This window comes from Macrobrachium rosenbergii, chromosome 13 (genome assembly GCF_040412425.1).
Source record: "Macrobrachium rosenbergii isolate ZJJX-2024 chromosome 13, ASM4041242v1, whole genome shotgun sequence".
Lineage (NCBI taxonomy): Eukaryota > Metazoa > Arthropoda > Malacostraca > Decapoda > Palaemonidae > Macrobrachium > Macrobrachium rosenbergii.
The window spans coordinates 37,300,866-37,318,912 of NC_089753.1; the positions used below are offsets into that span (position 1 = coordinate 37,300,866).

The 18,047-nt window shown below is 37.7% G+C and overlaps 1 protein-coding gene across 6 annotated transcripts in view; it reads left to right on the forward strand.

The window, feature by feature from the left end:
* Window positions 1-18,047, forward strand: part of LOC136844587 (large neutral amino acids transporter small subunit 1) — a 232,219-nt gene that overhangs the window by 183,416 nt on the left and 30,756 nt on the right. For all 6 annotated transcript variants that reach the window (XM_067113859.1, XM_067113861.1, XM_067113857.1 and 3 more), the window contains exons 4-5: window positions 3,758-3,802; window positions 17,671-17,794. In XM_067113859.1, coding sequence (XP_066969960.1) covers window positions 3,758-3,802; window positions 17,671-17,794 — 169 coding nt within the window. The remainder of the gene's footprint in view (window positions 1-3,757; window positions 3,803-17,670; window positions 17,795-18,047) is intronic.

The window sequence follows — 18,047 nt, forward strand, 5'->3', positions numbered from 1 at the left end:
TTGGCGATGGATCTGGCGGTCGCGTTTCTTGGGTCATCTTCTTCAAGATGGGTCTGAGGATTAAGGTGTCGATGGCGTCCGATTTCCAATGTCCTCCTGACAGGTTCATATTGTTGGTTTGATTGATGATAGCAGATTCCAGCATCTTTCTTTTGTACGGACAGCTACTCTTGAAAACCAACTCCGCCCACTCAGTTAATGACATGCCCTGTATTTCTAATATGTAGGAAAATTCCCGAACTCTCCGAAGCGCAACGTACTGATCTTTTGTGCTCTGTTATTCTTTGCGAGAGCGATCTACCTGTCTCGCCTACATAGATGTCATGACAATTACTACATGGTATCTTGTAAACTCCGGCTTCTTCCCTTTTGTTATTTAAGTATACGTTAACGAGCGAACTCCCGATGGATTTGGGATAATGTAAAAATCATGGTAGGGTGCAACCTATTCCTCAGAGGACTTAGGATATGTTCAAATGAGTACCTGGATCAAGAATTTAACACGATCCGCCAACACCTAACGCAACTGCTCTATCCACCACACATTATCGAGAGGGCTATTAATAAAGCAAATAAAATATACTACAGAGGTGCCACTCACAACAGACAAATAGATTTCAACAACAAAATAAAGCTTCCATACGATGAAAACATCCAAAAGGCCACCGAGCAACTCAGTTCTAATAATCCTTTCATTTTCCATTATCCCAAATCCATCGGGAGTTCGCTCGTTAACGTATACTTAAATAACAAAAGGGAAGAAGCCGGAGTTTACAAGATACCGTGTAGTAATTGTCATGACATCTATGTAGGCGAGACAGGTAGATCGCTCTCGCAAAGAATAACAGAGCACAAAAGATCAGTACGTTACGCTTCGGAGAGTTCGGGAATTTTCCTACATATTAGAAATACAGGGCATGTCATTAACTGGAGTGGGGCGGAGTTGGTTTTCAAGAGTAGCTGTCGTACAAAAGAAAGATGCTGGAATCTGCTATCATCAATCAAACCAACAATATGAACCTGTCAGGAGGACATTGGAAATCGGACGCCATCGACACCTTAATCCTCAGACCCATCTTGAAGAAGATGACCCAAGAAACGCGACCGCCAGATCCATCGCCAAACGGGAGCTAATGAGGCCAAAAACCACTAGGGAATTTGGTCATTCTCCTCCTTCTTAAGAATCGCCACCTCCTTAACATCGGAGGCCTAAGGCCACACCTTCATGTTTTTGTATATATACCATTGTAACTTTCCACCTGTCCATATTCTACCAGTGAACAGGGGCACAGAAACAAGTGCCCGAAATATATGGTTTCAACGTTTAAATAGTGTTTTATGGGCCTTCTTATTTTCATATTACACTGTAGTATTACAGGAAAAGACATTCATATATATATATATATATACATATATACATATACCTATATATATATATATATATATATATATATATATATATATATATATATATATATATATATATTTTATATATATATATACAGTATATATACACACACACACGCAGACACACTTCTAATGCATACATGCACACATTCCTGCATTGCTGTTTCCTGAGGTATATGATTTTGTATGCATCTTTTTCTTACAGTACTAGAAAAAAATGTACACAATAAATTTTCTGAGGAATCCCCGTTCTTCTCTTATTTGGAACAGATGTCAGAGATCTCGCAATCCATCAACTCTCCAAGAAAAAAGTCAGGCTCGATTCTCGAAGAACTAACAACTCATCTTTTTCCACCTCCATTTTCAATCCCATACAGGATTCTGATTTCCCACATATAAGCTTTCTACTTTGTGGAGTCATAATAACGGCATTAATACACGTTTTTATGTCAGCGTTGTTCCGTATCATCCGGAGGTTCTGCTACGGCGTAGATGACGACCCGTTTGACGGCTTGGTTGCTTGCATGCTTTCATATGTCGACACGCAGCTGTTATGAGAATTTGCGCCAAAACTTGTTTCTAACTGGAGAATAATTAATTGATGCTCGCTTCTGAGTTTACGAATGCAAATGGAGTGGACGTTGCAAACTTCATATATATATATATATATATATATATATATATATATATATATATATATATATATATATATATATATATTATATATATATATATATATATATATATATATATATATATATAATATTTTTTATATATATATAATAGTTGTTTCTGTATTTATGAATGTAAATTACTCTAAGAGTTTAAACCATATATATATATTATATATATATATATATATATATATATATATATATATATATATATATATAGTATATATTTATATATATATGTGTGTGTGTGCGTTTATAGACTAACTGTACTGTATACTAGCGACCTGCTCTTGCATTGTTGACCAATAACTCCAAAATGCTTATTTGAATGGAATTGCATAGGTTCATAGATTATTCCGAATCACCGGCGCCTTCTGTCGGTGCAATACGTCTTTCGGAATTTCAGCAGACAGAGAGAGAGAGAGAGAGAGAGAGAGAGAGAGAGAGAGAGAGAGAGAGAGACAGACAGACAGACAGACAGACAGAGATCATTTCTCGCAATTTTCGAGTCGCGAATGACGCCATTGGAGAACGTTTCGCTGACGTCACACACCCACGCCGAGTGGTCTTCTCGGCTGCAGGAATTCGGGATCCCCCGGGGAATCGCAATTCTAAATAGAAATAGATATATTTATTCGTTCTTTGTTTGTTGCTTTTGGGGAATCAGGGGCCATTATATTTATTTGTCCTATATTCTAACCTTCGTAGCAGGGAGCTTGTAAATGATTTTAATTGGTATATAGGGGGGCCGAGGGGAGAGTAGACCCTTACTTATGCCTTCCTAACTATCAAAAATATCCTGATGGTTACATAATCCCCCTTTGCGACTCGGTGATCGTCACGTATTTAGTTAAAAAAACTAGTCTGGGGTCTTTTAGTTAAAAAAACTAGTTTGGGGTCTTTTAGTTTAAAAAACTAGTTTGGGGTCTTTTAGTTAAAAAAACTAGTTTCGGGTCTTTTGGTTAAAAAAAAAAACTAGCTGGGTCCATTTAGTTTGATTAATTTGCTCTTTAAAAGGACATGAGGAAGATGGTGCGTGGTTTGCCACTTGGGGGTAATTATTGTGGCAATAAATGTGCTTACGGGTTTCAAGACCTTGAACCGTTATCTCTCTCTCTCTCTCTCTCTCTCTCTCTCTCTCTCTCTCTCTCTCTCTCTCTCTCTCTCTCTCTCTCTCTCTCTTATTTATCTTTTTTTATCTGTCTGCATATCTTTCCATCTGTATCTATCTACTATATATATATATATATATATATATATATATATATATATATATATATATATATATATATATATATTTATATATATATATATATATATACATATATATATATATATATATATATATATATATACGTTATTAATTTACTAATATAATAAAAAAATTCCTGTCTGTTAGCCTACAGGATCCTTATGTGTTTGAATATTAATTCATTCCTTCGTTTTGTGTCTTCTTAGTTCAAGTACATTCTTGCCTTGATTATGGTAAAGGAATATAAAGGAATATGATAAAGGAATATAAAAGACCATAAGTTTTGTGACTGCCTCCATTTTTCAAAGATGAAACATTTACCGTTACCGAACTTAGCCACATATTATAGTCTGTTGGGGTTTTGACTTTTATGTGATTGAGAGTTTTGCCTTTTTTTCTAAATCTACTGTTTTGTTCTTTTCAGGAACTACCTGAACTTCGTCATTGAAGAACTCAAGGATCCAGTGAAGTAAGTTGAATTATTATTATTATTATTATTATTATTATTATTATTATTATTATTATTATTATTATTATTATTATTACGAGCTTGACGGCATGTGTTACGCTGTGCTGGAACCCGGCGCTGCCCGTCATGTCTCCCTTACCCTCTCGATCCCCTACCTAACCCGCCCCCGCCCGGGGTGGACAAACAGGTTTGCAGGAGGAGGGTGGATGTTTTGTGTCTCCCCTTCCTACCCTGCCCCCACCCGGGGCGGACAAACAAGATCCACTCGGATTTTATTATTATAGATTATTATTATTATAAGATTATTATATGGATTATGTTGTTAAGGATAAGTACCGTCACGTTTATGTAATTAAGATACATGTTTAGTAGACGGTAGTTTCAAGTAACCGTAATCTTGTTTATCTCGGGCAATTCCAGAATTACTATTTAACCACCTGATCATTTCTGTTCAAACCGAAATATTGTTGATTTATTTTTTCGGTAGAGAGACCGAGACGGTGGATGGACTTTCGTGTCCCAGGCGATGCCAAACCCGGTTTTGAGAAAGAATCAATGCGGTGTCCAAGAGAGGAGAGTAGAGTAAGCACTTAAAACTGAGTAAGAGCAATTCTCACAGTTATTGCTTTGGAATAACTTTCAGATGACTTTAAACTACTTATTAGGGAGGTTAGTTATTGTGATCCTTAATTATAACCGCAAAATTATTGTATTAGGGAGGGTAGTTAGTGTGATCTGTAATTATAACCGCAAAATAATTGTATTAGGGAGGTTGCTTAGTAGGAGCTATAATTATAACGCAAAATAATAGTATTAGGGAGGGTAGTTATGTGATCTACAATTATAACCGCAAAATAATTGTATTAGGGAAGTTAGTTATGTGATCTGCAATTATAACCGCCAAATAATCGTACTAGGGAGGTTGGTTAGTGTGATCTACAATTTTTGACCGCAAAATAATTGTATTAGGGAGGATAGCTATGTGATCTACAGTTATAACCGCAAAATAATTGTCTAAGGGAGGTAAGTTATGTGATCTACAGTTATAACCGCAAAATAATTGTATTAGGGAGGTTGGTTAGTGTGATCTATAATTATAACCGCAAAATAATAAAGGGGTCAGAACTGCCTAGAATCAAACTCTATTGACACAACAAGCCAGAGAGAGCTTTGTAGCAAAGAGAGATAGAGAAGGAGAGGCATGTTTGGAATAATTCTTGAATTTATCAGTCGGACATTACGCCGTAGGTGACTGTACAGCACGGTACACAGTGCTTGAAAAATGACCTAAATTCAAAAGGTCGTGAGGTCCACTGCATATATAAATTTATATCTATAGAAAAAGGGCTGGTGAACCATTGTCCTGTAAATTAAAGTCCTTGGCCTCAAGGACCCTTGAATAGGGATTCTGGATTGAGAGAGAGAGAGAAAGAGAGAGAGATAAAAGTATCATTAGAGAGAGAGAGAGAGAGAGAGAGAGAGAGAGAGAGAGAGAGAGAGAGAGAGAGATAAAAGTAGCATTAAATGAATGGAAAATAAACTAAAACTTTAAAAAGTAACAATTTAGAAAAAAGATATCAGAAAACAGATAGAAGTACTAGAAAACAGAAGAAAGTTGCCTAGAGAGAGAGAGAGAGAGAGAGAGATAAAAGTATCATTAGAGAGAGAGAGAGAGAGAGAGAGAGATAAAAGTATCATTAGAGAGAGAGAGAGAGAGATAGATAAAAGTATCATTAGAGAGAGAGAGAGAGAGATAAAAGTATCAGAGAGAGAGAGAGAGAGAGAGAGAGAGAGAGAGAGAGAGAGAGAGAGAGAGAGAGAGAGATAAAAGTAGCATTTAATGGATGGAAAATAAGCTTAAACTTCAAAAAGTAACAATTTAGCAAAAAGATAGCAGAAAACAGATATAAGCAATACTAGAAAACAGATGAAAGTTGCAGAGAGAGAGAGAGAGAGAGAGAGAGAGAGAGAGAGAGAGAGAGAGAGAGAGAGAGAGAGGCGGGTATTATTTTCCAAACCTCTTGTTTTGTTTGCACTTTGAATCTAGCTGCTATAATCTTCATTTTCCGCTCTCTCTCTCTCTCTCTCTCTCTCTCTCTCTCTCTCTCTCTCTCTCTGCAATTTTCATCTGTTTTTTAGTATTACTTTTATCTGTTTTCTGATATCTTTTCTATAAATTGTTACTTTTTGCAGTTTGTTTATTTTCCCTCCATTTAATGCTACTTTTATCTCTCTCTCTCTCTCTCTCTCTCTCTCTCTCCAACTTTCACCTGTTTTCTATTATTACTTTTATCTGTTTCTTTTATATATTTTTGCTAAATTGTTACTTTTTAAAGTATTAGAGTATTTTCCATCCATTTAATGCTACTTTTATCTCTCTCTCTCTCTCTCTCTCTCTCTCTCTCTCTCTCTCTCTCTCTCTCTCTCATATCAAGTATCACCCTTCGATGCTTAACCAGTTGACCGCGTAAGAGAGAAAGGAAGCGAGAGATAGATAGAGGGTATAAATAACTTTATGTCAAACCAAAGGAGGAAAGATGTAAAATAAGCATAAGAATGGAAAAGAAATTACAGTAAAGCGAAACTGACACAGAAAACGTATAAACATAAGTAAAATAATAAGAATGAAGGATGAAAGAAAAGAGAAACAAAATCTAAGAAAATGTGAGGAGGAGAGAGAATACGAATAGGAACAAAGAAAACCAACAGAATCAGCGTAAAGTCTGAAGAAAATGGAAGCGAAAGAAATGCCAAACTGAAGACACACCGCAGTGTGTGAAGGCGTAGAGAAATTGCACGTGATGATTTCTTTTAGTTTTCTGTAAAAGTAAACTGTTATAGAGATGGCTTTGTCTGTCCGTCCGCACTTTTTCTGTCCGCCCTCAGATCTTGAAAACTACTGGGGCTAGAGGGCTGCAAATTGGTATGTTTAATGATCGGAGGGTGGATGATCAACTGCAACCTCTCCCCATTTTTTCATCTTTAAATATGCTCACATGCTCTTAGTTTCAAAGAGTTCACTATTATTGTAAATTACGGGCTGCTGGGGAGCAAGAGCCCGTGCCAGCACAAGGCTGGCTGAATCTAAGTAGTGGTATCGTTGTACAACATCAATTCGCCTAAAGCGGTTGTAGATTCCCTGTTATTCTTCCTAAGACATCTTTGTGAATAGGCAACAGTTCTCGTGTTTTATTCAGTATTCGCATCTCTCAAGCAGGACCCACTAAGTGGGGCCTACCGTATAGATATGCAAAACGACGTAAATACGTTGCACCTGGCAGTTAGGCTAATTTTACATTCATCTTATTTCTAAATACGTACGAGTCTCTTTAATCTTTTTCTGATCCCATTTTTGTGTCCTTATATTTTTTCCATTATCTTTGTTGCATTTAACTCCAATTCCTTTCAATTTCGTTTCTGCTCATTATGATCGCAAATACGCAGCACTTTTCAGTTTCTCCTTTGTCCATCATCTCTGTAAAAATATGATTCCCTCTTCAGTAATTTCGCCACCCACTGTCTTTGAGTTCTTCTCAACCTTTCTTGCGTCCATCTTTGCAAATACGCACTACGCAAGCACCTCTCCGCCCCCCTCCTGTTGAGTACGCCCGCGTAAACGGCTTCAAACGACCTTCAATATTAGGAGTGGTGGCCAAGGAGGTAATAACAGATACCCATCACCAGTTAGCTGCTCTCTGCCAATGACCCCCTAATTTTCATTCTTTTCTCGATGGTCTTTTGCGTTTAGGCCACCCCCTAAGAGTGGAACGGTCCTTGATTTTTGCTGGATTTTCGACTAAAATGTCCCCACGTTTTGGTTCCGTGTTTCAGCTGTAAGGAGCAAGAGAATTCATACATTCATACATACATACATAATATAATTCTGCCATGCATCTTTATACTTAAGTATAGAGCTTGACCAGCTCGTATAATAATACATACTGGCTGCTCAGCATGAGTAGTTAAATTCCAGGCCCTTTCATTGTCATTGCTCAGTTGCGTGAAAAGTATTTCAGTGTTTTTGTCGGTGCTTTCTGTAATATATTTTTTTAAATGCTTTATTGTCAGTAATGAGGCTTATTTCATTTCATAGTCAGAGTCAAATTTACCATTTTGTTACGTATCAGTTAGGTTAATCCTCTTTCAGTAATACAGTCTCCTTTGGCATTTGTAAGTCGTGTCTCAAGTCTTGATGATTCGTTTAATTATGAAGTTCCTATTTGGAAGAAATATTAGACTCTCTCTCTCTCTCTCTTCCATCTTTGGGTTTAAATCCTTGTTGTATAACATTAAGCCTCCATCACTCTTCTACGCTCCTTCAGTGTTGACCATGCTTGAACTTGCCTTGTGAAGGACAGCATAGCATAAAGGTAGAGAGAGAGAGAGAGAGAGAGAGAGAGAGAGAGAGAGAGAGAGAGAGAGAGAGAGAGAGAGAGAGAGAGTGTCTCCTATCTCACGTGTGTCGTACAATGCAGAGTAGTAAGCTTTATAAAGCGTAGACACTTAGCAGACCGGTAAACTCCTGAGAATGCAGACACATTGCTAAGAAAGAATAATGTTGAATACGCGTATTTGGGAAAACCGCATAGATTAGTTCAAAAACACGTACGTAATGGACGTATTGCAAAGCAGACATACTCCAGAGTGAGCTTACGGAAGAGCAAAGTCATATTGCAAATTAAAAACTTTCATTCAAATACAACCTACTACGATGTGAAGACATTCGGAAAAAGGGAAGCGTGTTGGCTCTATTACAAAGGAAGGGCACATTTAAGAAGTAAACATATCGCCGAACAAACGCGATTGCAGGAAGCTATAGTAAAAGAGCAAACAATTGCCACAATGCTTTCAGAGTAGACATAGTGCATAGTAGGGACATTGCAATGCAAGCACACTTAAAGAAAAGCACTTTCGGACTGGACATCGTACAGAATTGAACCGGAACTAAAGTCATCACTGCAAAGAAAACAGACTTTGAGACGGACGTAGAGAGAGAGAGAGAGAGAGAGAGAGAGAGAGAGAGAGAGAGAGAGAGAGAGGGGACATGTTGCAAAGGGAAATCATACTGCAAGAGTAGACATTTTTGCACTGATAATGCACACCAGAGCGGTAGGTTGCATGCCCCTCGACCATACGTAAACAAACGGCGACATCACGAAACATTGCTTGACGCACAACCTCTCATTCACTGGCTGATTGGCCTTGTGAGGCCCCAATCTGATAATAACAGGGGACATGTGGGCGATCGATGGGGGGGGGGCGTCGTAGAGTAGAGGGGTGGGGTGGAAGAGAACTACAATCCTCCCCACAATTCCTCACATAAATATGGACGAGGTCAACACCCTTATGGTCCGAACGGAGGGTGGATTAAAGTAGGTCAGGTCAGGCTGCCAAAGAGGTCGATTACTGTGTTTTAAAGGGCGTTAACCTGGGTTCCAAGACTTGAATCACGTCTGATTTATGAATTCTTGGGACTTATTATTTATAACAAAAATCGATGAACAATCATGTTGATAGTAAGACAAAAGACCGATTAGGCGAAATCAATTCTGTTATTTTTATAATTTACTAACATTTTTATCTATTCATTTATACATTTTTATCTATTCATTTATTCATTTGTTAGTTTATTTTTTCTTTTCTAGTAACTGATCTATTCCTTCTTTATTCCCTGTTGCCTTCTGGTAATTCTTTCAAATGAACACCATATTCTTTGGAAGCTTGAATTTCAAGTCAACTTTAAACTTTGCGCAAAGTCCCTTGTATTATATAAAGTTTTTGATGGGTTGGTAATCAAAGGAACTCCACCATCAGTTCATTGCAAATTATTCATACTATATAAATGCCATGTTTTATGCAATGTTCGGAAAAAAAGAGGAAGAAGAGAGGAGAGCGGGACTTGGCCCTGAACTAGTCGATAGTTCAGCCTCTTAGATGACATAATTCAAGCGCGGTGAGAAATTTAGACATTTTCGTACCTTAACTGCTTCATTGTGGATGAAATCCTTGTGCAGTCCTAAAACTTCCATAAGATTAGTAACTTGTCACCACATATACAGAAGGCCTACCCTCCTAACACCACTGGATTGTAAAGTCTTCTCACCAGCATACTGTCCTCCTTTCTTTCCACACGACCAAACCATCTCAGAACATTCCAACCCATACTTTCAGTTTTCACCAATTTTACATATCTTCACTTTTCTCACCCTTTCACTTCTTATTATGCCACGTATGTCACACAGACAGTTCATGCCAAGAGCTTCAACCTTTTTTATTTGAATTCAACACCGACATTTCGCTTCCAAAAGGGAGAGAAGGCTCGACATTTCCACCTTGGTTTGAATGGTCTCTATAGACGCTCAAAGTCTCCTCTTCCTCCCTTGCATCAAGTATTTGTGTCTAGCCTCTTCTCTCGTCATACTAACCGACATTACAGTTGCTCCCAAATGCTTTTAAGAATCACCCACTTCATTCTAACATCATTTATATCAACAGTCATATTTCTTGTTTCTATTTACCCTCGCAACCCTCTTGCCCTCATTTACTCTCAACTGTCTCCCTTTGTCAACACTCAAATTCCCCCACTAGTATCTGCAGATTCTCCTCACAATTCCCAACCAGTACTGTATCATCTGCAGGACGTCATGCCCCTTTATTATATATATATATATATATATATATATATATATATATATATATATATATATATATATATATATATATATATATATATATATACACACTTTATTTTGACTGTATGAACGGTTATAACCACTTTGGTTAGGAGCCAATGATTAGAGTAAATTTGAACAATTGTACTGAATGTATTACGTTTCTTATTTTATACATGTATATATATATGTATATATGTGTACATGGATATGTATATGTATATATATATATATATATATATATATATATATATATATATATATATATATATATATAATGGGTCGTGACGTTTAGCAAATGATGCATATATAAGTAATGGGTCGTGACGTTTTGCAAATGATGCAGTACTGATTGGGAATCATGAAGAAAATCTGCAGAAATTAGTGAAGGAGTTTGAGTGTTGGCAAGGAGAGGCGGGATAACGGTGGCCAAGAGGTTTACGAGTGAAAATGAAAACTAGAAATATGAAGCAACTTATGCATTGATATGTAAAACAAGTTGATTTATTATTCGGTAATGATGACCACAAGTGGGTGAATCTAATTTAGTCAGAAGTAGTGCGTTTGCAGAATGAGTCATTGCTTGTCATAATTCTTTTTCTGAGTGGATCGCTTTTTGAGCCGCGTGCCAAAGTGGATCACCCCATAACCTGACATTACCCATGTGTCATTACGATGAGCTCACGTGTGATGCCTCTATTTCATTTTGTTTGTATGCTTTCGTAATGTGTCCCTGGGTTCTCATACTTAGGAGACTGATTAGGGCAAAACCGCATTTAAAACATGCCAAAACTGTTTCAATTTGTCCGGTTTTCAGCTTCTCATCGTTATAGACTTGGGCTGACAATCTGACTCCAGAAATCAGTGTTTGCAGTCATCCAACAGATCTTTGGAGTCTCGTTTGATGTGGAGTGGGTCACAGTGATTCCCGAAAATCCAGGGCTGGTGACCATAATCACGTCATTTCCACTCCTTGAGTGTGTTTGATATTTATCATCAACCCACGCTGTTCTGATAATCACTGCAGTTAATTATTCAATTAATTATGGGTAATTATCCAGTGATTTCAGTATCGTCACCCTCCATCACATTCAGAAGTGTTCCTACATTCGAGTTTTCTTTTTTTATTTCGAGTGATAAACGGCCTAAGTCTCTCTCAATTTTCCGTATTATCAAGGGGTGTTCTTAATTATTTTTTTTATCAAATGATGCTCTTCCCAATGTTCTTTAACCTCAAAAACAATGAATTTCAAATGTTCCTTCGTCTTGAGAAACATTCGTCAGAGCTTCTTATCTGTTTTTAGAATGTATTCTTATCGTATATTTCATCGTCACGAAATTTTCCTCTCAAAACTTCTCAGAGTCAGAAGACTATTCCTCCATGGCGTCCTTTGATCCTCAGATGTAGTCCCTAGAGTTAACCCAGCGTAGCAACGCCGGGTCTTCTCCATTAGGTAATGAGAGGTTCCTCATGTTTCTAGATGATGATGTAGTTCTCACCGGGACCCTGACGAAGGTCGAAGGTAGATTTGTGATTCATTGTTTGTTCACCATTTTGCACGTTTAGGGATGGTAGGCCCAGGTACTGGTTCTTTCTAACGATCACTTTTGTAACTATAATAGTTATTTGATGTTAATTGAATTCGGAAAGGGACCATTCATCTTGAGCTGAACACAGATTGGCAGCGGTAATCTCTGTCTTGACAGTGACTGACTACTGTCTAGTCACAAGTGGTGTTTTGCAGACATGGCCACATTGCATATGCACCAAGGGTGTCGTTGCCTTCGCGAAGGTCAGGAATGGAAATACTATGGTAAATGAACTGCGCACGTGGAATAACAAAAAAAGCTGATGAATACTTGCCAGAGAGCTTCTCGTGGCCATCTTGCACAATGTCACGTGGGTTGATGAACAGAGATATTGAGGGTCTGGCATTTATTGAGATATATGCATTATTTTCTTATGTATGTCTTCCTTGTAATTAGACTACTAAATTCTCTTGCGCTGTTGTTATTATAATGCGTGATTCTGGCTTTATTATTATTATTATTATTATTATTATTATTATTATTATTATTATTATTATTATTATTATTGTAGTTTTCAGCTTCCTCCAACGCTAAGACGATTACATCAAGGGCGTTAGGAGAATTCTTGTTCCTCCTCCTCCTCCTCCTCCTCTTCATCTCGTGGCCTTTGCTGATCCCTAATCGGATCTCAGGGTCACCCATCGAGAAAAATCTAGGGGAGGTCTCGGGGAAGAGAGTAATTGGAAGTCTGCGCCTGCACTCGCAAAAAGAAGTAATTGTGGTTCACGGGAATTAAAGAGAAAGAAAAGAAAGAAAGAAGAGTAAATGGATTGTTTGTGGCATTATTATTTCATTGTTAATTATGGTTTTAGTTTTCTGTAAAAGAAAACTGTTGAGATGGCTATTTGTCTGTCTGTCCGCACTTTTTCTGCCCGCCCTCAGATCTTAGGAACTACTGAGGCTAGAGGGCTGCAAATTGATATGCTGATCATCCACCCTCCAGTCACCAAACATACCAAATTGCAGCCCTCTAGCCTAAGTAGTTTTTTTTATTTTATTCAAGGTTAAAATTAGCCATGATCGTGCGTCTGGCGCCGCTGAAGGCGCCAACAACGCACCGCCACCGGGTCGTGGCGGAGTTTCATGGGCCGTGGCTGAGAGTTTCATACAGCATTATATGCTGTGCAGAGCACTTGCTTGCGCCGAAAGAAACTTCGGCTCGTTTTTTACTTTTTTATTTTCCTTCTTTGTGTTCCTTTTGAAGTAATAAAGGCAAAGAGATAATAATGGTTTGTCGTAGAGACGTGGGAAGTTTTGTGTAAAGAAGTTAAGGTATGGAGAGGCGCAGAGACAGGCAGGAATTAATATTAGAATGGTCAGTGATAATCTTAATATTTTACGTTTAGACCAATTCGGAATGCGTTTGGAAGATGGGAATTACCCTGTGATAGAGCCTACGTATCGTTTTAACTGAACTTTATTATTATTATTATTTTTTTTATTTATTTATTTATTATTATTATTATTATTATTATTATTATTATTATTATTTTATTTTGTCTATTACAGTCATCCTATTCGACTGGGTGGTCTTTACAGTGTAGCGTTCCGGGTTGCATCCTGCCTCCTTAGGAGCCCATCACTTTTCTCACTATGTGCGCTGTTTCTAATAGCACGCTCTTCTGCATGAGTCCTGGAGCTACTTCGGCTTCTAGTTTTCTCAAGTTCCTTTTCAGGGATCTTGGGATCGTGCCTAGTGTTCCTGTGATTATGGGTACAATTTGCGCTGGCATATCCCAGATCCTGCTTATTTCTGTTTTCAGGTCTTGATACTTATTATTATTATTATTATTATTATTATTATTATTATTATTATTATTATTATTATTATCATTATTATTTGTTATGGACCAAAATTCATTTAGAACAAGCTCACAGGGTCATTAACTAGCAAAGCAAGCATCCACATAAAAAAATATTCATATGTCATACTGTGGTACGTGATCCTCCTCTGACTTTATGGCGGCTGAAATAAAATAAGTACATTTTTTTCCTGAGAAACTGAATATCTTTATCTCAGACGTGGCCCCCGTTTTCTCCCCACGCACAGCTGGAATTTAATAAAGATGTCGCCGAATGCCAATAGCAAACGTAGGAACAAAATTGTATTAATTCCTTTTCATTGAGTCATTTTCCTCGGAGTTGTGAAATTTCCCTCTCTTACACAAGGACGTAGGAAATCAAATGTACAGGATGTAATTATTATTACTTCAAAGGAGGATGGCACTTCTAATGGGATGGATACGCCATGGAGACCAAAGTATTATCTAGAGAGAGAGAGAGAGAGAGAGAGAGAGAGAGACAAATACTAGTGGATATTTCCACACAGTTGCAGAAACAAGTTAAAATTACATAACCTTGACCAGAGAGAGAGAGAGAGAGAGAGAGAGAGAGAAATACTAGTGGATATTTCCACACAGTTGCAGAAACAAGTTAAAATTACATAACCTTGACCAGAGAGAGAGAGAGAGAGAGAGAGAGAGAGAGAGAGAGAGAGAGAGAGAGAGAGAGAGACAAATACTAGTGGATATTTCCACACAGTTGCAGAAACAAGTTAAAATTACATAACCTTGACCAGAGAGAGAGAGAGAGAGAGAGAGAGAGAGAGAGAGAGAGAGAGAGAGAGAGAGAGACAAATACTAGTGGATATTTCCACACAGTTGCAGAAACAAGTTAAAATTACATAACCTTGACCAGAGAGAGAGAGAGAGAGAGAGAGAGAGAGAGAGAGAGAGAGAGAGAGAGAGAGAGAGAGAGAGAGAGAAATACTAGTGGATATTTCCACACAGTTGCAGAAACAAGTTAAAATTACATAACCTTGACCAGAGAGAGAGAGAGAGAGAGAGAGAGAGAGAGAGAGAGAGAGAGAGAGAGACTTATGGCTCTCTAAGAAAGGCCGGAATCACCGAAGTGAAAAAAGTGAAATAGTGGGTCTTGACGCCTTTTCCGGCAGCCTCGTCGAAGAGGCTAATTCAGTTTTAAAGGGATGAATGCGTTGCTGATTCTCACGAGAGAGAGAGAGAGAGAGAGAGAGAGAGAGAGAGAGAGAGAGAGAGAGAGAGAGAGAGAGAGACAGAGAGACAGAGAGAGAGAGAGAGAGAGAGAGAGAGAGAGAGAGAATAAATAAGGGGAAACTTTACGTCTAAATATGCAGAATAAATTAATGGTTGTTCCTTTGACTCTGAGAAATGCATCAGTCGATAAGTAAAGGCCTTAGGAACCTTTTGATTGTCTCTGCGTTTTCATTTACCGTCATTTTTTTGTATTGTAAAGACCAAAACCGTGAAAGCTTCTCCTGGAGTATAGTCCTTCCGTGTTCCTTATGCAAAGGTCGGTGTAGTGGGCAGATATGTCCGAAAACCGCCCACGTCCATTTCCACCTAGGCTAGGAACAGGAGGAACCAGCCATTGGCTGCTTTCATAAAGTCCCGTAGTTTGATCATTTTATCTCATTCACGCAGTAACCTTTGATAATCTAATCACTCTCAACTCGAATTCGTATGAGGACCTTCATCTTGTTCTTGCTTTTGAAGCTTCTAGAGTACTGGAAAGGGCATTTATGTTTTATTTTTTAGTGTACTAAAAAATAAACTCTTATTGTGATATTACCTTTGATCATGTTATTCCTGCTGCTGTAAACTTTAATCCGCGTAGATCCTGTCTTGGTTTTTCTTCTTTACGCTGATGCAATCTTTGTCTTCTTCTGGGATCCCTGTTTTATCTATATATTTTCATACTCTTTCATTTGTTCACAAAGTTGTTTTGGCGGTTATGTGTTCATATATAATTTTTCGTGTCTTACTGTCCAGAAGGCATCCCAAGAAACTGTTCATGGATAGCAATTTAGTAGGGTAAAAATTTGAGTTATTATAGCCAAAGAGTTCGTTAGATTTTGAGATTTATAAGATTGTAGGAACATTATGAACGATAATGATAATAGAACTATTATCAGGACCAAGGTCCTTAAAGTATACCCAGAGTATATTAAAGAACCTTGCATCCCGTCCTACCTCCCCCCCCCCCATGCATCTCTCTCTCTCTCTCTCTCTCTCTCTCTCTCTCTCTCTCTCTCTCTCTCTCTCTCGCATTCCATTCCTAACTTCTGGAATGTCTAGGAACTCCTCGCACCCAGAAGTCGATTCTTAAAATCTTAAAGACGGGATAGCCATCAGTTGGGCTCCCAAAGAGAGGCTGGCTATTTATCCAGATATTGAAAACACTCCCATAATCCGCGATGCATTTAGCCTCTTGGGTGGACCAGAAACACCCGTCAGGCCACCTTTTCTCACATTCACTTTCGTAATCGGATTTCTCCCTTCTTCCGTTTTCCTGGCTGTAACCGTCAGCCATTTAGGAGATAAGTATGTTACCGTCTTCCTTGTTCCTTCTTCGAGTATATTACCATCTTGGAGTATATTACCAACTTCCTTATTCCTTCTTGGAGTATATTACCGTCTTCCTTATTCCTTTGAGTATATTACTGTCTTCCTTATTCCTTTTTCAAGTATGTTACCATCTTCTTTGTTCCTTCTTCGAGTATATTACCGTCTTCCTTATTCCTTCTTCGAGTATATTTCCGTCTTCCTTATTCCTTCTTCGAGTAATATTACCGTTTTCCTTACTGCTTATTCGAGTACATTACCATCTTCCTTGTTCCTTCTTGGAATATATTACCGCCTTACTTACTCCTTCTTGGAGTATATTACAATTTTCCTTGTTCCTTCGAGTATATTACCGTCTTCCTTCTTCGAGCATATTACCAATCTTCCTTATTCCTTCTTCGTGTATATTACCATCTTCCTTATTGCTTCTTCGGACGTGTCTGGGGACATAAATCCAACATTCATTAGAATCTGGAAAATGATGACAATTTCATGGATAAAACTGTAGTAAAATGTTAACTTATTTTCTGGCGTAGTGAATGCGAGGTTCTGGGGCCCATGCTAATTTACTAGGCATGCGCAGTCCACCTAACTCTGTCATCAGTGTGTAAGGAAGTGACAGAGATCTGTAGATGCCACGGTGCTGGAACATTTCAAAATAAGTTCATGAATTCACGAGAATTCTTTGGACTCGGTAATCGAAGAGGGACGGGTATGGAATATTGGTGAATTTTTAGGTTCGTTAGTTCTTCGCAGGAATTAACCTTTTAAACATTGTAGATGTGGATGATTTAGGTTACTGGCAATCATTACTCCAAGAATTGTAATACCGAGTGTAGCGAAACTGAACAGAAAGCACTCACCCCCCCCCACACACACATTATTATATACAGTATATGTATATATATGTATATATGTGTATATGAATAACTGAAAACGAATACATGCACACACACACGCATGTATATATATAGATATACTGTATATATGTATAATGTATTTATATATACACATATATATATTTATATATTATGATATATATGAGTGTGTGTGCGTATGTATATAAATACACACGCATAAATATATATACATATGTATATATGTATATGTACAGACTCAAACAACAGGAACACTTACACACACACACACATATAACCTAAAGCATAATGCATTAATTACTGTTTGGTAGATTCATTAATATAATAATTATATTGTTTCCTTGCAGTAACCTGCCCAAGGCCATCTACATCTCCATCTCCTTGGTCACCGTGGTATATGTCCTGGCCAACGTCGCCTTCTACACGACTCTGTCTCCTGCAGAAGTGCTCGGGTCCAGCGCTGTTGCTGTGGTGAGTTCCCAGGTCGTTTTGGTTGCCTTAAATTAATCCTATACGTCTCTACTTGATTTTGTTCTTTCAGGTATATTTGTCTGTGACCCTTTTTAGTTCGTTATATGTATGTATGTATATATATATATATATATATATATATATATATATATATATATATATATATATATATATATATATTATATATATAATGTATTTTGTAAATGCACATTTATTACATATTGTGTTGCCCGTACCCGTATTCTCTCTCATA